We start from the raw sequence: 23896 nt of genomic DNA, 5'->3' as shown, positions 1-23896 counted from the left end.
GCGGCGGGCGTCCCGCTTGCGGCTGCGCTCGCTGGCGCGCGGAGGTCCCGCCGGCGGTCAGAGAGAGCCCGGGCAGTCAGCCCTGCGGCCTCGCGGTCCGGCGGTCTGCGGCGGTGGACTCCGCATGCGTGCACTGCCCTCAGCCCAGCCTGCAGCCCTGGCCTGCGCACCCGCCGCCTGGCCGCACCCGCTGCTGCTGCTCTGCTGGTGCCCCCCCTGCTATGTAGCTGTGTCAGTCCCAGGATATTAGAGACACAAAGGCAAGTGAGGCAGGAGCACCGCCAGCTTTTTTGGCGCCCTAGGCAGCAGAAGGTCCCACCCCCGAAATACCGCCCCTGACAGAGGTGGCAGAAGGTCCTGCCCCCAAAATACCAACGACGACCGGGGCAGCCAAAGATCCGGCCGCCATGGTCGCCGCCCCCCAAATGTTAGTGCCCTAGGTGACCGCCTAGGTCACCTAATGTGTTGCGCCAGCCCTGAAGTGAGGTAGTATCTTTTATTGGACCAACTTCTGTCAGTGAGAGAGACAAGTTTTCGAGGCACAGAGAGGGGATTAGTGAGTTACAGATTGTTGTCATAAGCCATCCTATGCCATTAACCCCCTCTTTTTGTCCTATGACTGCAGAGGTGTTAATGAGCCATTCTACCTTGAATGATCTCTTAAAATATGTGCTAATTACTTATGCTAAACAATCTGTTCCACTTTGCAAGTCCAATTTTTGACCAGTCCTTCCCACAGATGCCCCAGGCCCAAGTCCCATGCTCACTTTGCTGGTAGGAGTATAAGAAACCTCAGGGCACGTCTTCACTGCCAACGTGGCTTGTGTAGTCATGGCGTGTGTAGTCTCTTCCAGCACTCTAAAAAAACCCACTGCCAATGGCGGGGAATAGCTACCAGCACCGAGCGCTGGGGCACTGTCTACACTGGCGCTTTACAGAGCTGTAACTTGCAGCGCTCGGGGGAGTTTTTTCACACCCCTGAGCGAGAAAGTTGCAGCGCTATAAAGTGCCAGTGTAGACAAGCCTTAAGTGGCTACATTTGCAGCCTTGGATCCTATTTAACACTGCCCATGTTTTCCACATGGATCTGCTAAGTCAACTCTCAGGAGGTGGGGGGAATGCAGATTTGCAGGCACTTTGCTAAACCACTTCCACACGGAGGGTCTAATAGGAAACGACCCCTAGGGAATGTGAGCTCAGGTCAAGCCTGACATCACAAAGACTCCCTGGAAAGCTATCTGCTGAACCGGATCCAAGGGTGGTACTCTATTTTCTCTCTACACAGGACAGCAAAGCATGGTTTCCTGTTGTGAGTCCTTTCAGGCTACTCCCTTCCCTTCCTCCTCTTGTTCCTGACCCCATCCGTCTGGCTTTAGGATAGCAGGACTTCCTCTTCTGATATTACCAAAGCCTTCCTTATGATAGCCACTGTTATTGCTTTTCAACCACCCCCACAGTCCTTTGCCAGCTGGTAGTCTGAAACAGACTGCAATACCGGCACACACTGTGTCCATCCGCCAGGCGGCTTTACGTGCCTTCCCTCTGTCGTGCTCAGAGCTTGGTTAGTGTTGGAAGAGAATGGTGCTCATTAAGGAATCTCACGTGGTCAAATTTTGAATCCGTTCAAATGTTATAGGTTCAAAAGTTGGCCCTGGGAGCTATTCCTGGCTCTGCCCCAGCCTACTGTGTTTCCGTGGACAATTCCCTCCCTCTCTCCCAAGTGCCTCATCTTTGCCATCTTTCAAATGGGCAGACATCATCAGCCCTTTTTTGTAAAGCAGTTTGAGCTCTGCATTGGAAGCAGGGTGTAAGATGACAGGTACTGTCATCATCAGCTCCGTGTTCCACTTAAGAGAGACGGGAAAAGGGCAAAGAGAAAATAAATCCACTGTTGGGAGGAAAGGAAAGTAGGTAGTGTGAAAAAACAAGGGTGATACCGAAGCAAGGAGAGAAATTTTTTTTAAATCATCAGTACAATATAGTATACAGGGCACCCATTCATATAGATTGGCATGTAGGTATCAGGTACCTTCATCCCCAAGCCAGAGCACAGGTTTTAATTTTCGGGTAGGTCTACACTGCAATACAAAACCTGCCGTTGGCCAAGGCAGCTGACTCGAGCTTGTGGGGCTGAGGCTATGCACACACGACCGGTTACGTCAGTGTAGTTATGTGGCTCAGGGATGTGAATAGGCCACCACCCAAACGATCTAAGTTACACTGAACTAAGCAGGACAGAGCTATGTCGGTGGGAGGAGCTATGTCGGTGGGAGGAGCTCTCCTGCTGCAGAAGCTACTGCCACTTGCGGGGGCTGGAGTAATGAAGTCGACAGGAGAGCTCTCCCTCATCGGCGTAGAGCGTCTGCAGTAACAGCACCACAGCTGCACTGCTGTAAACTCTGCAGTGTAGCCACAGCCTTAGGCTAGGGCTGTTTAAATGCAACGTAGACTTCCAGGGTCAATGACTCTCCCACCTCGCAGGGTCCTACGGGACGGGCTCCAGCCCAAGCCCAGAAGTCTACACTGCAATTAAACAGCCCCTTAGCCTGAGTCCCACGAGCCTGTATCAGTTGGCATGGGCCAGTCACAGGTGTCTAACTGCAGTGTGGACATACCCCTAGAATGCGAGTTTTTTAAACATGATTCAGGTTGTTTTTTTTTAAACCAAAAGAAACAGACAAATTGACCTAGTTTTATAAACCTAATTCCCCTCTCCCCCCGAGTTTCTGAGGTTTATAAAGCGTTCAACTCCAGGAGCCTCTCTCTGCCCCAAGCACCATTCCAGTCCCACCTCCTTCACAACTCTGCACTATGGAATCACCTTTTGCAGGGCCCAGCTTATAACAAGCAGATTGACTGATCACAGCTGCCCCGGCTCAACTAGCCAAGAGAATTCTATAACACATCTAAATATCAGCCAGCCTTATCCACTCTCTGCACAGCAAAGGCTACAGGCAGGAAATGAAAGGAAGCTCAAGATAAAAAACCCACACAGAGCAACACTCATGCACAAGCCTCAAGGATAATTCAGCACAAATTAATATTATTTACATAGCAGCAAGTGCATGTAGCACTTAAAAAGAAAAAGGCTCAACTCTCAATTTAAGCATCATCAGGAGATAATTGAAGTTCTGGGGTCAACATGGTTACATGCCTATCACTCAAAAATACTGAGCAAGCAGCAATCGCGATCCATCTGTCAGCATGGCCCTTCGCTGACACAGAATCCTCGTTAACAGAGATTACTACATTTTGACGGCTGAGGCATTAGAATTCAGGGGATTTTGCCACATGAGGCGTTACAGTGCTCCTCAGAGCAGCTTACTGGTATGCACATGAAGTCCTAATTAGCACAAAAAATAAAACACAACTCAGGGTTCCTCTCTTCTCTGCCAGGATACCAGGCACCTGTTACACCCAGGAACATTTGGGCACAGAGACTGAGAACAGGTGCAAGTCAGTTCTGATGAGTTTAGACAGTGATTTGAGAGACAGTTTGCACGTGTGTGGATGAGTGTATGAATTCAGAAGCATATGGCTTGCCTTTGGAAGATTTATTTTCTTCCTCTTCTGTTCAGGTTTGCAATACCATCGGGCCCAAAAGAATTTTCTATGGTATTTTGTCTGATCAGCTAAGAGGTCTTTTTTTTTTTTTAAATCAGAAATTAGCTTGATTATTTGATGAGTGATAAGAACTAACAAAGGATGTAATATTATTTTTATTCCTCCAAGTTAAGGAGGTTTTAAATTAATTAGCTGCTCATTAAAATGCAGGATTAACCACCATGAAAACTGAAATCCTGCCTTTATCCATAGGGGAGGGACAGGATGAGCGGCCTTTCTCCCCACATCACCCCTCAGTGATAACTGAAAGGACCACCTCTGGGAGGTCAGAGGCTATTTCTGTCTCTCAGGCCTTTTCGTTGGAAGAGGACGGATGAAGTAATGAGTTTAAGGAAGAAGACTAGGAGATGCAAGCTGTACTCCTGCCTCTGCTGCAGGCTTCCTGTGCAACCTTGGTCAAGTCACTAACTCTGTGCTTCAATTTTCCCCATTTGTAAGATGCAGACAATAAAAATTAGCTTAACACTTGAGGGTTCACCCTTACTTACGTGAACAGCCACTTACTCAGTGAACAGCCCTATTAACCCTGTACAAATACTCACAAGGTAAGTCACTACTCAACCTAAGTCAGAATGGCAGGATCAGGCCCTCACTGTGTTTTTAAATCCTTGGGGTGGAGGTGCTACAGAGGTGCAGAGACACTGAGAATCGGACCGAAACCACCAATTTGTCACAGGTAGGACACTGATCACTCATCGGATGGGAACAACTTTCAGGGTAGCAAAGAACAAGAAGATACTTCTTTGCCAAAGCAACATTTGGTTGCTGACAAAGACTGCTGCATTCCCACCAGTAATCTCACAATCTGGGAAAAGGCTGTGACATCTAAATAGTATGTTTTCTGACAGCCTGCCTGGTTTGCCACAGAAATCAATACTAATGCTACTTCTCACAATTAATATACGAGATGCCTTCTAGGAGCCCAGCTCTTCCTACACTTGCTACTTATAAATAATCTGTAAAAGCTTCTCATCCAGTGAGAGGAGTGAAGATTAAATATTTGCTTTGGAGGGTGCAATTTTCTGCCAGAATGTTTTATTGGAGGGGCGTCTAATGGTGAGCTGAGAATCTCTTCCTTGGAGCAGAATAAATAAATAAAAATAACTGCTGTAGAGGAGGGCCCAACAGATACCCAGTGCCGCTCTGGGCATAACTGATTGATACCACTTCTAATTAGCAACATTTGTAAAGTTCAGGCCTTCTGTTCCTGACATGTGTCACGCATATCGGTTTAGTTGAACTCTGCCGTTCCAAGAGGTGAGCAGCTGGTGGAGTATTAACAAGCCAGGGATGGCGGACAATTTGCTCTTGAACCCATGATGCTAGAGCAACTCATTCTTAGAATGCAGACTTTGGGCCATTCCCACCCTGTGCCACGCCGCACCACTAACTCTTAGTGCGTTTCAAGGATCTCGCTCTAAATGGAGCCATTTAGTGCTAGTCTGCAAACCTCTCTGCAATTTGCTAGTTTGCTACTAGTCTGGCATTCTCACCACTGCCATTGGAGCTACACCGGAAAAGTTTTAGAAAAGCCCTACTGTAGGTTATTTTTATGTATTATTTGTATAGCAATAGTATCCAGGAGCCCTAGTCATAGACCGGGACCCCATCGGACTAGGAGCTGTACAACTCAGAATTTAAAAAACAAACAAACCAACAGTCCCTACCCCAGAGAGCTTACAATCGAAGAGCAGGCCTAGGAAGCGCTAAGTGTAGTCAAAGCGCCAGGGCTGGGAGAGAGCTCTCCCAGCGCTGTCCGTACTCCACCTCCCTGTGGGGAATAACGTACAGCGCTGGGAGCTTTGACCACACTGGCGCTTTGCAGCGCCGCAATTTGCAGCGCTGGAGAGGGTGTGTTTTCACATCCTGCTGCAGCGCTGCAAATTTGCAAGTGTAGCCAAGGCCTTAGATTTTAACAATCCTTCTCACTTCAACACAAGGACAAAAGTGCCTGATGTTAGTGGCTGAAAGTCAAATGTGTCTGTTTTCATCAACTAACCCAATAGGATGCTGAGCTAAGCGGGTGCAATGGCTGTTAACCCTTTCTGCAGTTCTCAGTGCCGTCTTTATGTCAATAAAGTTAATGGTTTCATATCATCATGCCAGCTTGTGCTACAGATGATTGAGACCACATGATCAGCATGTTCTGTGCACAACGCTGTAAGTGATGAATAGCACCTGCCCACTCCCTTTCAGCAGAAGTTTGAGTAATAGGGCCCCATTGCTGACCTATGCCGTACTCTCCCTAATACAAGTGAAGGTGGCTTCTCTCTTACTGTGGATTGGTACTTCTTTGCCTTGATTCAATTCCCAGAAGCTACCTGAACAGAGTCATTCACTCGCTCTCCCTACTGTACCACGCCATCCCTACTGTATGCGCTGGTAAGCTGATGCTGCAGCCGGCTTTGCCAGCTCTGCCCAATGCCAGTGAACATTTGGATGCTGCAAACGAAGCCACTGCTAGCCGTAAGCCAAACACAGCCAGTCAGAGTTAGGAACAATTTGAAAGCCAATTATAATTTAACAAAGCAAATATGTTCATGCAAGGGCAGCATGACCTTCACTCGAGAAACCTTACAAAACACCCCATAAGGAAGGGAAAAGAAACCTAACAGCCAGGAAACACACACACTCTTACCTGTCTGTAGCAAGCCAGCACCACTGTCTTTAACTCCAAAATGCTGCTGGATGTCTAGTAATACGCCTGCAGAGAAAACAGAGAAAAGAAACTCAGTGCCTTTGTCCTGTGAAATGCGAAGCAGAGATATGTGGTTTTGGGCAGCAACAGCAAGGCCTGCAAAGCCTGCAGCAACTCACAACACGCAGCAACGTTCAAAACCTGTGCACTGACTTCTTCTTTCTTGTGCAGGTTTGTTACTTTGGGGGCAATGGGGGGCAAGTAAACTACCAATAAGTGTCAGCAGGTTAATCGGGTGCAAAATGTTCACAATGAAACCCAAATGCATGAGAAGCTGCCTTGCCCTGTTCCTTATTTATGATTTATGTTGCTGTAGCACCAACACCAAGGTGCTGTGCAGACACACAGGGAGAGGGGGTCTCTCACCCAGAAGAGCTCACACTCTAACAGGCAAGACAGACAAAGGATGAGAGAGAAAACAGAGGCATGGAAGTAAAGTGACTTGCTTAAGGTTATATAACAGGTCAATGGTAGAGCCAGCATTAAAATCCATGTTTCTTGCTCACCAGTCTAGTGTCCTATCTTTTCAAGCAAACCTGGGACTAGTGTCAAGTGACACTCTGTTGGGAGGCAGTGCAACCTTGTGTACAGGACTTGTAATAGGCGACCCACTCAGACTTGGGCAAATCCCCTCTCTGAGCCTTGGTTTCACCATTTATCCAGCTCTGGTGAACTCCTGTTTCTGATATTTTTTGGGAAAATAAATGAAATCAACGGTTTAGTAAAAGGGGAAAAAGTGACAGGACATTATTTTAAAATAACTGAACAAAATACATCAACACGCACCCACACACAGTCTAAACACACTGGAGTGTTACATGTATATTTTATAGGAAGTAGCTACCTTATCCATCTAGATTTTCATACTACAACCAGCACAGGGATATGAAGGCCTCACAAATTTAGCCATGTGAATGATGTAGTAAAATCCTTGAGTCCAGACAGGCTTTGCAAGCCATAACTCAAGCTGTGCTGAATTGTTGCAGCACAGTCTTTTACAGTTACTTATGATGGGCAAATATCTTCAAAAGTTCAGAGGTTGTTTGGGTCAGATAAAGATCCAAAGGCTTCCATGCTTGTCCAAAGTTGAAGCAAAGTTACTCCAACTTCTCTGGCCTGGAACATGCACACTCACTTGCTTTCTCAGTTTCCAGCACTTCCTTGTTTTGGCCAGATAGCAAACAGCACATAAATAGCCTAACTTGTGGAACTGCTGCCTGTGGCTTCTACCAAAATTAGGAAATACACTGAAACCCTCTCTTCAAGAAACTGGAAAGTTCTCCCACCTACATTCAACACCTAAACAAGTTCAGATCCAGCTCAAAAGCTGGCCCTAGGTTTTATCCAGAAGGATTCTGCTCATCCTTAAGGGTCATTAGAAGCAACTCTCAGAGTTAACTGGATCTCATTGGCCATAAAACATCTTAACCTTCAGAACAGCCAGAAGTCATGCCAAACAACAAGAACAAAGACAGATGAAACAGGGACAAGTATTTCCAGAAGGCATCTGGGAGGGTAGCAGGAAAACTCACGGATTAAAAAAAAACGTAAAAAGGAACAAAGAGGAGGAGAAAAGAAACCCATTGTATGTCCCAACTGGGTCATCTAATAATGTACCATTTACTTCTGACAATAGCATTCAGATTGCTTTTTAGAATGACTCCATTCTCTGTCCATCAACAATAATTTAGTCTCATAGCCTCCACAAATTCCTTTCCTTAATTTTCTGAATGACAGAGAGCTTTATATGTCTGCCCCGAGGTAGCATCTCCCTTCATTTCTATTCTTCTACCCCAGCCTCACATTGTAAAGCACAGCAATGCTTTCAAAGCAATTTCAGGGTGTACACAATTCTACCAGTCCCTCCAGAGCTTTTGTTTTGTTATTGGATCACAGATAAATCTCCACTGTGTCACAATTCTTCAATCACCTTCCCTAGGCTCATCCCATTCCTATCTTTCCACCATCCTTTGCTGCTTGCTTTCTTTTTTGCTTCGTTAATAACGGAAGTATAGTCATGTAGGCAGAATCTGAGGGATGAAAATAATTTTGCATCTACAGAGTGTAACCCACTGGGGTCAGTGTGTGTTCTATGCTCCCTTTGATGCCTGAGCCAAAGAGGATACAAGTCTGTTACAGCTAAAGAGCCTGGCTCTCTAACTCAAGCTGTCATGATTCCTGCGTTCGGTTCAATCTCTGGTGTTGGCCAAATTGTAACTATCACGTAAGTGGGGGCTCGTCTGGGAACAGACAAGTAAGATGCATTCAAGGAGAGTATAAACTACAGTTTCCTCTTTACAAAAATGAATCCCATCAACATCCCCCAAAAGAAGGTAAATTACCCCATATTTCCTATTTGGTGAGGAATACCACCTCTACTTAGCTACGCCAGAGTTTACCATCACCCCTCAATCTTGCTCAGCTGCCATGACAGGAATTGAACCTACTCCTGCCCATACTTAGTCCTTACTCTCTGCAGCCCATTTTCACACAGCTACTCCAGCTGGAGATGCAAAACAAGGCAAGGTCACCAGAAGTTCTAAACTCCCTACGGTCTGATGGAGGCGGTGGACATTACTCCAGGAACACATTCAGTACAAGGCTGGGTGGATGAGCAGCCATCATGTCAGGTGGGGAAAGATGTGTGCTTATCTGCTGATCCATGGACAACTGCTCCCTGGCAGAAAGGTCATTACCCTGGTGGAAGACCTGTTCCTCACCAGCCCCACCGTGTTGTGAGCTCTCTCTATTTTGCAAACGGAGGACCAAGTTCCGCTCCGAGTTCAACTCCCACTGAACTGGAATTTTAATGCTTAAATTAATCCCCTGAGAGAGACTGACTATTAGCATTATCTATAAATCTCTGAGAGAGATAAAGAGCCCGGGCTGTGCAATGCCACGCCAGTGACAGGATGATTGCACTGTTAACCACAAAGCTCTCGGGTTTGATCTGGAGTTGATGGAAAGATTTTCAGAACAGCTGGTGCTGGTTTCTAATGGGCACCACCTGATTTCTTCTTCCAAGTGCAGTTAGAAGCCTGCATTCTGAAGAGTGGGTAAAGCCATGTGGGTCATCATCAGGCAGGATCTATACCTTCCGAGCTGAGAATTCCTAAGCGCATAAGGCAAGCACAAGCTAAAAATATGCTGGTCACTATATAAAGGGCTTTTATATCACAGGCTGTCTTAGAAGAGGACTCCAAAGGGACACTTAGGGTAATGTCCTTCCATTTAACTCCATGATTTTCTAAAATTCCTAAGAGATGCATAAAAAATATCACACATTACTGAGGAGAGGAGAACATGGCATTAGAGAACCAGTGCCACAGAAAGAAAAGAGGTTTAGATTGACATCAGAAGTCTGAACAGGGGGAGGAAGGGATTATAATGGTGCCTGCCTAGTAAAGAGGCAGAGGTCTTTCTAGTCATTATAAAGAAATGGTCTATATAAAGATCACGGATTTACATTTATAAAGTGCTTTTCTTCCTGAGGGATCCTGAAGTGCTTTACAAGCTGGAAGTGATGAAACTATAAACTATACACAGTTATCACACCTAAAATGCAGCCACCTCTGAGGAGAAGGATGGAGACTGTAACACAGAACAGTTGAGGCCAGGAATCAAAGAATAATGCCTCTCCATCCCAGTAAAACAGATAGGCAGGATTCACTGGTTACATAGGACAGTACTGGTTTCATCAGAAAGTGACATTAGCCCTTTAAGAGATTCTGGCAATGGTAGAGCCCAAGGAGAGAGAAAGAGAATGTATTTTATTTTGCTTTGCTCTCCATTTGTAATCCCTCAAGCTCTTCTGATAAAGCTGTGTGCTGTCCAGCAACTCCATCAGGCTGCAGTTTGAATGGATAGTGAAGTTCCACTCATCGTTACACTTGAATCCAAAGACAAAATCTAGGGCTGGGCTACATCTCTTTTGATTCTCAAGCAAGGGGATTTGCTTGCTCTACTGGGTGCATTTTAGGGGAGCTGTGGGGTTGGGGAGGGCTCTCCACTCATCAGTGAAATACAACTGAGCCATACTCCTCAGGTCCCGGGTGGGGTGGGGGAAACAGTCTCATGTGGTTTATGGAGAGCTGTATGATTAATTGGCATGACTTTCCTATTGCACTTCAAGCCTGTTTTGTATTCCCTTTGGAGCACAGGTGGTTTGATATAGGATTTGGAATAGTAAATTGCAGGCAGCAGGGAGCCGATGATGTAACACATGCACAGAATGAGTTTCTCTCTAGTGGAAGAGAGAGCATTCTTCCTCATTGTGTTCCTATTATGCTGGGAAAACACTCCTGCCTTTCCTTCTTTGCTCAGCTCTGCTTATTTCTGTCTGAGTACCACATATCAGTGACGCACCCAGATCTTTAATAAGATTCAGGGGCACAATTAAGGGAGGATAGATATATTTTTTTAAAGCAAGTAAAAACAGATGCAACAGTGCCTTCGTCTCTTTCCTACACTGCTCTCAGATCTGTGCTTCTGTACAGCAGGAAGGTGGAGATAATCTGGACCCCACACCAGGGCCACGGGAAACAATCATGTTGTTCGTTGAGCAGTGCATAGATGTCTCCCATTGGAGCACAACACCTGATGCAACTGAGGAAAGGGAAGCAGCCGAATGTGGCATACAAGGATTTTCTAATTAGAAAGTTCATCTCCGTGTCTCAGGAGGAGCTGGGAACAACAGGAACTAGCTAACAGGTAGGCAACACCCTTCGTGAGAAATGGCCTCTTGCCATGAACTATTACTGTAGGGGATGTGTTTACGACACACACATACCGATTATTATTATAATTATGCCGTGTTATTTGTCAAGCACCATCACTGTGCTCAGGCCTGAACAAATACACAGGAAACATGGTGCTTCCCTGCCTCAAATAGCTTATCCCCTGAATCAGATACTGTTAAGTGCTCACAATGTGCTTGGCGCTGCAGAAGACAAAACACAGGCAGACACAGAGAAGACAGGATGCAGTATAAAGCCCAGAGGAGGAAATGACTAGAATTGTTTATTCTGACTATTATAATGAGTTCAGTTATATTTATCTAGAGTATTAATCACTGTGATAGCTGAGCACCTAACAGAAAGTTTAGAAGTGGACATCAGAGCCTTGAAGGAGGGATCTGAAGGAGGAAAGGGAGAACTAGAATGAGCATTTCATACGCAGGGAGTAGTGTGGAAGAATGCATGGTAAAGCAAATGAACAGAGAATTGGGGCTGACATCATATGCCTCCAAAGTCTGAGGGTGTCTGACACCTGACTCAGGATCCAGATTCCAGTTTGGCAGGAAGGACTCAGGGATTAGGTGGAAACTGTTCCGGTGGGCACACAGACTCAGACTTTAAGGTCAGAAGGGACTATCGTGATCATCACAGGTGCAGGCTTTTTCCTTTGCCCAGGGGTGCTCATGCCCTGCGGGCGGGAGGGACTGGGAGGGAAGGAGAGGAGCTGATCAGTGGGGCCACCGGCGGGCAGGAGCTGGCTGCCAGTGGATGCTAAGCATCCACTAATTTTTTTCCGTGGTGGACTGAAGCACCCACGCAGTTGGCACCTATGGTAATAATCTAGTCTGACCTCCTGCCCACTGGAGGCCACAAAACCTCACCCACTCACTCCTGAAATAGACCCCTAACTTCTGGCTGAGTTACCGAAGTTCTCAAATTGTGGTTTAAACTCTAAAGACTTCAAGTTACAGAGAATTCACCATTTACACTAGTTTAAACCTGCAAGTGACCCCTGCTGCAGAGGAAGGCGGAAAAACCCTGGGGTCTCTGCCAATCTGACCCAGGAGAAAATTCCTTCCTGACCCCTAATATGGTGATTAGTTAGACCCCGAGCATGTGGGCAAGACCCGCCAGGGAGAAAGAATTCTCTGTAGTAATTCAAATCCCTCCCCATCTAGTGTTATATCGCTAGCTGTTGCGGATTTTTACTAGTGGTAGCGGCCGATGGGCCACATGCCATTGTAGGCAGTCCCATCATACCATCCCCCTTCCGTAAACTTACCAAGCTCAGTCTTGAAGCAAGTTAGGTTTTTTGCTTCCACTGCTCCTCTTGGGAGGCTGTTTCAGAACTTCACTTCTCTGATGGTTATAAACCTTCACCTAAACTTGTTGATGGCCAGTTTACATCCATTTGTTCTTGTGTCCACATTGGTGCTCAACTTAAAATAACTCCTCTCCCTCCCTGGTATTTAGCCCTCTAATGTATTTATAAAGATAAATCGTATCTCCCCTCAGCCTTGTATTGGTTAGGCTAAACGAGCCAAGCTCTTTGAGTCTCCTCTCATAAGGCAGGTTTTCCATTACTCAGATCATCCTAGCAGCCATTCTCTGCACCTGTTCCGGTTTGAATTCATCTTTCTTAAACATGGGAGGCCAGAATTGCACACAGGGTTCCAGATGAGGTCTCACCAGCGCCTTGTCTATTGGTACTAACACTTCCCTGTCTCTACTGGAAATACCTCACTTGATGCATTCTAGGACTGCATTAACCTTTTTTCATGGGCGCATCACATTGACAGATCATAGTCATCCTGTGATCAACCAATACAACCAGGTCTTTCTCCTCCTTTGTCATTTCCAACAGACAAGTTCCCAGTTTATAGCAAAAACTCTTCTTGTTGTCCCTAAAATGCAGGACCTTGCACTTTTCACTATGAAATTTCACTTTTCACTATTCCCATTTCTATTACTCCAGTTTTCATAGAATCATAGAATCATAGAATCATAGAATTCAAGATCAGAAGGGACCATTATGATCATCTAGTCTGACCTCCTGCAAGATGCAGGCCACATAAGCCGATCACCCACTCCCACTCAAGTGAACCCTGCCCCATGCTCGAGAGAGGAAAAACTCAGGGGCCAGCCAATCAGTTTTCAAGGTCATCTAGATCTTCTTGTATGATATTCCGGTCCCCCTCTGTATTGGCAATACCTCCCAACTTTGTGTCATTCGCAAATTTTATTAGCACACGTTTACTTTTTGTGCCAAGGTCAGTAATAAAAATGTTAAATAAGATTGGTCCCAAGACCAGTCTATTAGGAATTCTACTAGTAATCTCCCTCCAGCCTGACAGTTCCCCTTTCAGTACGGCCCATTGTCGCAGCCCCTTTAATCAGTTCCTTATCCATCTTTTAATTCTCATATTAATCCCCATCTTCTCTAATTAACTAATAATTTCCCATGTGGAATGTATCAAATGCCTTATTGGAATCACGTAGATGAGATCTACTCCATTTTCTTTGTCTAAAAAATCAGTTATCTTCTCAAAGAAGGAGATCAGGTTGGTCTGGCACGATCTACCTTTTGTAAAACCATGTTGTATTTTGTCCCAATTACCATTCGTCTCTATGTCCATAACTGCTTTCTCTTTCAAAATTTATTTCAAGACCTTGCATACAATTGAGGTTATACTAACAGACCTATTGTTTCCCAGATCACTTATTTCCCCCTTCTTAAAAATAGGAACTATCTTAGCAATTCTCCAGTCATAGGGTATGACCCCCATGTTTACAGATTCATTAAAAATCCTTGCAATTGGACTTGCAATTTCATGTGCCAACTCCTTTAAGGTTCTTAGATGGAGATTATCTGGGCCCCCCAGTTTAGTCCCATTAAATTGTTTGAGTTTGGCTTCCACCTCAGATGTGGTAATTTTTACCTCCATATCCACACTGCCATTAGCCACCCTGCCGCTATCCCTAAGCTTTTCATTAGCCTCATTAAAAACTGAGGCAAAGTATCCATGCCTAGATAATCTTTAATCTCCATTCTAGCCTCAGTGCTTAGTGGTCTCACTTCTTTCCTTGTTTTCTTATTTATATGCCTATAGAACCTTTTACTACTGGTTTTAAATCCCTTTGCAAGGTCCAGCTCTGCTTGGCTTTTGGCAGTTCTCACTTCATCCCTACACTTTCTGACATCCAAGAGGTAGCTTTCCTTGCAGATCCCTCCCATCTTCCATTCCTTGTAGCTTTCTGCTTTCTCTTAATAACCTGCTTGAGATGCTTGCTCATCCAGCCCGGTCTGCAACCCTTATCTATGAATTTTTTCCCCTTGCTTGGGATGCAGGCTGCAGATAGAGCTTCTGCAACTTTGACTTAAAGTAATTCCAAGCCTCCTCCACATTCAGATCCTTGAGATCTTCAGTCCAGTCCACTTACCCAACTAATTCCCTTGATTTTTTTAAGTTAGCTCTTTTGAAATCAAGGACCCTAGTTGCAGGTCTATTTTTGTTCATCCTTCCATTTAGTTTAAACTGAATTAGCTCATGATCACTCGCTAAGGCTGTTGTCTACAACCAGTTCTTCCGTGAGGTCCTTACTATTCACCAACACCAAATCTAAAATGGCATCACCTCTTGTTGGTTCAGCATAACTGTCTATTGCTGGATTTCAAACTCTGAAACAGGTCGTGCTGGCCACAGTTGCTAGTCTAGACAGGAATTTCTATACTGGATCAGACTCTGTTCCTAGGATTAGAACCAAGACAGGAAGGACATTTAACAGAGGGGTAAAGAGGCTAATCCGAACATAAGGTGGATGTTGCTCTTTCTGAAGCCAGGGCCCAGCAGAAATGTCACTTATCTCATCCCCAAGCTTACACTGTCGCACATATAACCCCATGTTCCTGATCAAATGGAGCAATTGGCTATATCCAAAGTGGCCAGCATATTCCTTATTTTTAAAGGCATTCAGATCCAGGCTTTTCATCTGACAAATGGTCTATAACTAAACAATGAGCTGCCATGGCCAGGAACTGATGTTGTACGTCAGGACACCATGAAGTCACAATTTCCATAGCAAAGAGGCATCATTCCTGTCCCCAAAACAACCTCCAAGTTGAAATTTTGAGTTGAAGCATGGCTTTTATTAAGCACAACGAGGCTTTTCTCTGGAGAAGAGCTGCTCCTGGAAGCAAAATGGTGCACTCACCAGGTTTTAATCCATATAAACGATAGCGCTTCCAAAGGTGCGTGGAACAGAACAGGGACAGACTGCGTGTACAGCAAAGAGCTATGAAATGCAGCTAGAGGGGCTCTGGCATCCCAAAAAGCACAAAAGCAGATTTCAGCCTGACAAGCCATGCACTGAAGACCACAACACACGCATTTTAAATGCTACCCGTGTGTTAAGATCCTATTAGCAAACTTTAGTTGCTATTAATTTTAGAAGTATTAATTTTTAAAAATGTCTCACTGAAAAAAAAAAAAAAACCCCAAGGGCCTTAAAAGGACATCACAGCCCAAGGATACAACTCACTACACTAAAGTACAGAGCTAGACATGCTAAGCTAGGACTCATGCCCAGAGATGTATTCAATCCCTCACAATCCTGAATTAAGCAGCTAGGGGAATGGCATATATGTGTCTGACAATGAGCAGGCAGATACAAGGCATGATGGCTAATAGCCCTAGTCATTGCACCAAAGCAATTTCCCAAGCACGATTCTATTGGAAAGATGACACAGGTAAGCCATCAAACAGCTATCCAAGGGACTGCAACTTTTGGACATTGCCAGCCCGGTCTGGATATGAACCAGTGATCAAGGCGTGAGAGATTCTAGAACACACTGCCACTCCCCTGAGCTATTCAATCACCCCTTGTGTGTGGGAGGAAGGGAACCCTCAGGAGGTAAAACCAGAGTATGTCATTTCCCCTACACTTCTCCCCTCTGATTGCTGTTTTCACTTGCACTATATGCAAAATATTGCCAAGGTAGTTTCTAGAGGAACAGGGAGTGCATGGCCTAAAAATATTTTCCAGCAATCCTCATCATTATAAAGGAGATGCATATAAAGGGATTCAGCAGAGACAGATTTAGTCCTAGGTCACAGCTCATTGTGGGAGCATGTCACTGAGACAGTATCATTGTCTCACACACCCAACAAGGAAACAGTCACTCAGGAAGGGGAAGAGGGAAGGGAAACTTTTATCTGTCCCACTGGTAATCAGGACCTCAAACCAGAACTCAATCAGGTTTAGAAAGACTGTCCTGGCTTTCTGGGATGGTCACAGAGGTACCTGAGCACCAAACAGGCTGATTCACTGGAAGGGGAAGAAAACAGAGATAGGGGTCTATAATTTTGGGGTTTTATTTAATTTAGATTGAGACCAAAAATCATCTTTGCTTAGGACACTAGGGCAGCCCTGGCTGCAAATCACATCTTCCTCCTATAGAACACAGGTCCTCAACCTGGGGGGACATTATCCCAGTGCCAGGGGTCACAATCACCCTGTCCTTTACATATTGCTGGATGGGAGGTGGTGTGCTGGTAAGGAAAAGGTTGGAAACAACTGCTCTAGGAGATCTTCTAAACACAGCCTATGAGGAAAGGTTGCAAAAACTGAGCATGCTTAATCTAGAGAAGAGAACACTGAAGGGGGACCAGATAACAGTGTTCATCTACGTTAAGGGTTGTTAAGAACATAAGAAAGGCCGTACCAGGTCAGACCAAAGGTCCATCCAGCCCAGTATCTGTCTATCGACAGTGGCCAATGCCAGGTGCCCCAGAGGGAGTGAACCTAACAGGCGATGATCAAGTGATCTCTCTCCTGCCATCCATCTCCATCCTCTGACAAACAGAGGCTAGGGACACCATTCCTTACCCATCCTGGCTAATAGCCATTTATGGACTTAACCACCATGAATTTATAAAGAGAACAGTGATCAATTGTTTTCCATGACCACCAAGAAGTAATTGGCTTAGTTTGCAGCAAGGGAGGTGAAGGTCAGACATTAGGAAAATCTTTCTAACTAGAAGGATAGTTAAGTACTGGAACCGGTTACCTCGAGAGGCTGTGGCTTCCCTGTCATTGGAGGCTTTCAAGTACAGATTAGACAGACACCTGTCAGGGATGGTAGGTATACTTAATCCTGATTCAACATGGGGAGAGCTGGACTTCCTGAGGTCCCTTCCAGCCCTATATTTCTATGATTCTATTATCGCCACAGATGCTCACACAAATATGCTTTGCTACTGCAAAACCCACTACCGTGGTGGTAAAACCGCTTGCTAGCTCCTACTATTGTGTTGATGAGATGTTCACTTTTGCCTTTGAAATCACATTGGAAGCTTCTAATCAAATAAATTAACAAGACAAGCAAATGCAGAGGCTACAAGCAAATAACTGTTTCAGCTAAATCTCTCTCTCACACACACACACACAAACAAACCCCTATACAAAACGACCTTGCGACAGAACACCTACAAATGTCTCCCAGCACTACACTGAGAGAGATCCCTTTACACCCACGACAGCATATCTAGAAAGCGGCGCCACTAAGTACTACAGAGCTGAGTGCTGAACAGACCAGTCAAGCAAAATCCAGTTCAGATCCGAGTGACGCAGGCGTCTCAAGAATCAGTGCTGTAATCCTTCAGGGCCACTGCAATAGCTGCTTGAGAATCTGTTAAAAAAACAGAACAACAAAAAACTGGGAGGGTTCAAAGCCTTAGGCTTTGTCTATACTACGCACCTTTTAGCGACAGTGCTGTGCCACTCCAGCCATGCCACTAAAAGTTGCACAGTGTAGCTACTGTTTGCCTCCTGCTGACAAAAAACTTCCACCCCCAACCAGTGGCAGCAGCTTTGCCAGCAGGACAGCGCTCCTGCTGACAAAGCGCTGTTCACACTGGCGCTTTTAGTCGGTAAAACTTTTGTCGTTCACTGGGTTGTTTCTTTACCACCTCTGAATGACAGAAGTTTTGCCGATGAAGTTCCAGTGTAGACAAAGCCTTAGAGTCAGCTGTGGGGGCACTGGGGATTTGAGAGGGTTCCTATATGTTTGCACATGTGGAAAAGGGATGGTCTGAGGCTCAGCTCAGGAGACTGTTTGACAAGGGAGGTAAAACCAAAGGACAAACATCTGTAGTTACTCCACCCAGGAGACCTCCTTGCTCCACTGCGGTGGTCTTTTCAATGGGGTTTTGTGGAGCAGTAGTTGCGATGCATCTGAATCTCTGTTTAGGAAATTGCTGGCTACTGCACAGGAAAACACTGAAGTAAGCATTTCCATTTGCCATACCACAATATTCCTATTCGGGACAGGAAAACAGGTTTCACTGGAGAGCTGCACCACCTGTCACACCCATTTCTTTCCATTCAGTTTTTTATTATTATTATTATAGCTGTGGGAAGATATCTGAACTATTCCTTCATCCCCAAGGCCATTGGCTTATCTGAGTGGTATGTAACAGGTAATTAAGCATCAGACAGGAGGAATGGAATTAGCCGAGGGGGGAAAAATATTTAAAAAAACAACTCACCACCTCTCTAAGAGTTTGAGTAGAAATGACTATGGGCTTGTCTAAGGTGAAGTTTTAGACACCAACCCCTAGTGTAAATGTGGTGTACCAGGACAAAGACTTGCACCAATGCAGTTTCAAATCAGGTGTAAGATAATAAGAGTACCTAGGCATTAAACAGTACTTTTCATCCGTAGATTTCAAAGTGCTTTACTGAGGATGTCAGTGACACCCCCGTTTTACAGATGGGGAAACTGAGACACACCAAGAGACTTGACCAAGGTCACCCAGAAGGCCGGTGGCAGAGCAGTGAACAGAACCCTATTCTCTCGTGTCCCAGTCCAGTTCTCTGTCCACTACGCCAAGTACAAGTCACTATTTATACAGGTGAAATATGCTCACAGTAAGGGTTTATCAATGCAGTTACTCTGGTGGTTTGAACTCCAGTGCAGACAATCCCTTACCAGCAGAATTATACCCAGGGACCTAGTTTACCTTTATACACTGGCACCTGGGTAAAGCTCTGAAAGGGAAGAGTTGAGGAGGTGAGAAAGCACAAAGAAAGCTGATAGGCTGCACTATGCAGAGCGAAAGGCAGCTTTTCTTCCCCATCACACACAGAGCCAGAAAAACCCTGACATCCTTATTTTATGAAACTGAAGTCACTCTCTATATTTCTTCCCAGATGCCGTTCCCAGAAAGTGGGCAGGACTGCACTAATCCTGCTCTGTTTTTAACAAGAGTTTTAATGCAAATTGCCTGCAGAGTGCTTTGGTGGCAGGACCACACCCTAATCAAATCCCTGATCTCCCTAATTACAGCTCAGGAGGATTATGGCTGGGAAGCAAACCTTGTGCATGTCAGATGGAGGGTACAGTGTTCTCAGTCAATGCCAGCAGAAGAGCTATGTGAAACCCAAAGTAATGAATGCCTTCCATACACGACCCCAACAGCTCCCACTGGTACAACTGTGGACTAAGAACAGACTAAGTTTGAAGCCCAGATCCACCAAAACTTTGTCCCCACTACCCCATCCTCATCTTCCAGCTTTCCTACCAACTCCTTACTCTTGTTCTTTTATCTGCTCATGAGTAAGTGAGATATACCCAGATAATCCTGGCAAGTGACCTGCACGCCATGCTGCAGAGGAAGGAGAAAATACCCCAGGGTCTCTGCCAATCTGACCTCGGGCTAATTCCTTCCTGACCCCACATATGGAGATCAGTTAGAATGTGAACATGTGCGCAAGAACCAGCCTGCCAAGCACTCCAGAGAGAATGTTCGGTGCCACCTCAGAGCCCTGGTCCTCCCTGTCCAATGTCCCAGTCTGATCTGAGCTTCACCAGAATCATCCTTTGCGGTTTGGAAAGTTCCGTAGGGAGATGGATTGAGGCCAGGGCCGGCGCTTCCATTAAGCGACCCTAGACGGTCGCCTAGGGCACCAGGATTCAGGGGGCGGCATTTTGTGCGCTCCCCACGGGGCGCACAGGAGCTTCCAGTTCCGCTCCCATCGCGCCGCCGAAGAAGGACCTTCTGCCGACGTGCCACAGAAAACAGCGGCAGGCAATTGAGCAGCTCAATGACTGCCGCTGTTGCCTGCGGCATTTCGGTGGAGGGTCCTTTGGTGGCGCGATGGGAGCGGAACCGGAAGCTCCCGCACACCCCGTGGGGAGCGCACAAAATGCCGCCCCCCGAATTCTGCCTAGGGCGCCAGAAACTCTGGTGCCGCTCCTGACTGAGGCTGCAAAAATTGGTCTGAATTCTGAACGCTCAGCTCAGGGGTAAAATGATAGGGGTGATAGGCAACATTCAGGCCTGATCAACACTAGGAAATTAGGTCAGTATAACTGTCACTCAGGGGTGTGAAAAATCCACACTTCTGAGCAATGCAGTTGAATCGCCCTAACCCCCAGTAGACAGAGCTAGGTTGACAAGAGAATTCTCCTATTGACTTAGCTACTGCCTCTTGAGGAGGTGGAGTACCTACGCTGACGGGAGAAATGCTCTTCCCTGCTGTGCCACTGCCGTGGTTTGCGAGTAGAGAAGCCCTCAGATAGCCAATGCCCTCGTACCTCAGGTTCCAGATCTCCGTTTGGACCCCATTTCTAGTTCTCCTTAGACAAAACAAAAACCTGAACAATGACCCAATTTCCATCCTCCCGCCTCTGCTCTGCCAGATCCCAGTGGAGAGAGGAAACAAACATTGATCTATATCCTTGAAAAGACTGCTCCGGTGGGGTTTGTGATCCAACCAGACACGGCACCCACTCTTGCAACATTTCCAGCCCAATTTTGACATCTTGATTGGCAAGGCCTTTTGAATCCTGCTTGTTCAAACCTCTGAGGTTGCTTGTGAGGCTCCACCATTACTACTCTCACTGTGCACACCACTACGAAATGGAGAGGGGACATAACACTGCAAGTTCCAGCTCCCTTTAAGCTTCCAGTGAAGACACCATGGTGAGTAGGTCTAAGTACATCGACTTCAGCTACGTTATTCACATAGCTGAAGTTGCGTAACTTAGATCAATCCCCCGCCAGTGTAGATCAAGCCTAAGAGACAAGACTCAGAAGGAGAATTCATGCACCAGTAATTTCTTTCAGATGGTCTCCCTGAGTAAGGATTAATTAAAAGCAAACCAGCACTGATAAGGACAGCATCAACCAAACTACAAATGAATCCAGCCAGTGACTCACTGCTCCTTTACTGGGAAACTCAGCATGCCAGAGCCCTGGAGTAACAGTGAGTCATGAGGCTGGCAATAGCCATAAACAGAGAACAAGAATGCTAGCGTCTAAATATTTATTTATTGGTTATTCTGTTTGGTGGATTTGTCTCTTTAGAGCTGACATCCATACCAACCCCAGAATAATCTCAGGTCTCCCAGATGGAGGAAACCAACAATGCAAGTTACTTTATTGTCGCAAATATAACACAAGCAGTCTCTCATTCACGTGTGCATGGGCACACAGGGTCCAGTGCATTCCCATCTGAGAGCTGTTCAGTGTGACATGAGCTTGGTAGGTCTCAGCCCAGTTTCTCGCAGATTTGTAATTACATAACAAAACCCACCACAGAATAATAGAAACAGAGGGCTGAAAGGATCCCTGAGAGGGCATCTAGTCCAGGCCCCCACATTAAGGCAACATTAAGTATGCCTAGACCATCCCTGACAGGTATTTGTCTCACCTGCTCTTAAGAACCTCCAATGACAGGGAATCCACAGCCTCGCTTGGCAACCTATTCCAGTATTTAGCTATCCTTATGGTTCGAAAGTTCTTCCTAATATCCAACCTAAATCTCCCTTGCTGCAGATTAAGGCCATTACTTCTTGTCTTGCCTTCAGTGGATGGAGAACAATTGATCACTGTCCTATTTATTTATAACAATCCTTAACATATTTGAAGACTTATCAGGTCCCTCCTCAGCCTTCTTTTCTCATGATTAAATATCAGATTTTTTTATCCTTCCCTCATAGATCAGGTTTTCTAAACCTTTTATTGTTTTTGTTGCACTCCTCTGGACTCTCTCCAATTTGTCCACATCTTTCCTAAAATGTGGTGCCCAGAGCTGGACGTAGTATTCCAGCTGAGGCCTCACCAGTGCCAAGGAGAGCAGGACAGTGACCTCCCAGGTCTTACATACAACACGCTTGTTAATACACCCCAGAAGGATCTTAGCCTTTTTTGAAACTGCATCACATTGCTGATTCATTCAATTTGTGACCCATATAACCACCCCCAGATCCTTTTCAGCCGTACTACTGCCGAGTCAGTTATTCCCCATTTTGTACCTGGGCCATTGATTTTTTCCTTCCTAAGCATAGTACTTTGCACCTTATTGACCTTTATTACAATGGCTTCTATCTGGCCTCCTAGCTGGCAGTGTCTGCAAAGAAATCAAGGGGTAAATGGGCCATGGAGCCTGTGCTCCCCTCATCTTCGAACATGGGCCATGATGGAGTGTAAGTATATTGGCAGGGCAGCAGGGGATGGGAAGGGAAGGGAGGGCTGGGAAGCATGCATTATTGTGCTATGCCCCATGCACAGAATTAATTCTCTGAGCTGGTCAGTCGGGCACATTTCATCACCACGAAATTCAATCCACATTTTTAACAAAACATTACCCACAGGAAAATAAGAAATCCATTTCTTATTTGTAATGGGGCCATTCAAGGCACAGGGGACTGGGTGAGGTGGGGAGAGATGCAGCAATCTGTAGGTCATAGATTCTGTGCACATGAGTGGAAAGGAATTGTCTATCCACTGAGCTCCTTCCTCCCCCATTTTATATACACATGCTTTCGGAGCACTGAAGAGAAGGCTGAAATGTGGGTGAGTGCCTGGGATAATTAGTGACTGAAGCTTTAAAGCAGATGACAGCTAAATTTTTCCATTTAAGGAGATTTCTATCAAATCTGTAGAAATATGTACTTAGATTAGACATACTTCAAAATGATCTCCTCTCATTTCACGTTTGCATTTTGCTTTCGCTTAGCAAGGCTTCACAATCTATTTCCAAGAGCTACGTGCCCTCCGGGGCATGCTGGTGTATTCCCACACAACTGAGAAGGGCTTTCTAACCTCTTTACTACAAACGTATCGTATGATGTAAGCGAGATTCCAAAGGTAGGTCTGTCTTTTACATTGTGTTCATAGAAGTGAAGGATTAATAGCGCTCGATGGAGTATGATAGGTCAGGCAGGTGCCAGACAAGTTTGCTCCGCACTGCTCTGCCCGACATGAACACACCTGTTATCCCAATCCTGTGCTACCATGGAGCTCTGCTAATGCACCACAATTCTGATCTGAAACTCATAACTACATCTCTAAGGCTCCCACACACTGCAAAGTGGTTTTGCAATATAAGTTAACGCCCATCAAATAATTCTCCCTTTGTGATCCCAGTCTGGATTGGAACCCAGGTCCTTCAGGGCAATACCACCAAAGGTTAGCATAGTATAATGGCTTATTCACTCCCTCTACTGAAAAAATGTTTAAAAGCTTGTTGGCATCCACCTGCTGCTCTGTCCTACTTCTCAGAAGACAGGAAAGCACATATAGAATATGTCACCACAACCTAACAATCCAGTGGCTCTTGTTTTAAATTAAAAGTGCAAATACTATTGGCTTAAAGAGGCTGTTATGTAGACACAACTACCTATCCTTCGTGTCAGTACTCCCAGAATGGCACCTCCTATTAAATACTTGCCCTGGCTATTTCTCTCAGAGCCTTTGCTGCTGAACTTGCTAAGGAGTATTGCAAGTGTGCTATCTTCCAGATAAAGCTACTGCAAGGTCCACTTTTCATC

General features: G+C 45.6%; 1 protein-coding gene across 3 annotated transcripts in view; it reads right to left on the bottom strand.

The window, feature by feature from the left end:
- The window catches only part of LOC120387292 (protein spinster homolog 2-like), a 155143-nt gene that overhangs the window by 97593 nt on the left and 33654 nt on the right, over positions 1-23896 (bottom strand). For all 3 annotated transcript variants that reach the window (XR_005590108.1, XR_005590107.1, XM_039507783.1), the window contains exon 2: positions 6263-6328. Coding sequence is in view for 1 of the 3 variants with exons in the window: in XM_039507783.1 (XP_039363717.1) it covers positions 6263-6328 (66 nt within the window). In the remaining 2 variants the exon portion in view is untranslated. The remainder of the gene's footprint in view (positions 1-6262; positions 6329-23896) is intronic.

This window comes from Mauremys reevesii, linkage group 20 (genome assembly GCF_016161935.1).
Source record: "Mauremys reevesii isolate NIE-2019 linkage group 20, ASM1616193v1, whole genome shotgun sequence".
NCBI lineage: Eukaryota > Metazoa > Chordata > Testudines > Geoemydidae > Mauremys > Mauremys reevesii.
This window is presented reverse-complemented; position numbering and strand designations above follow the sequence as displayed.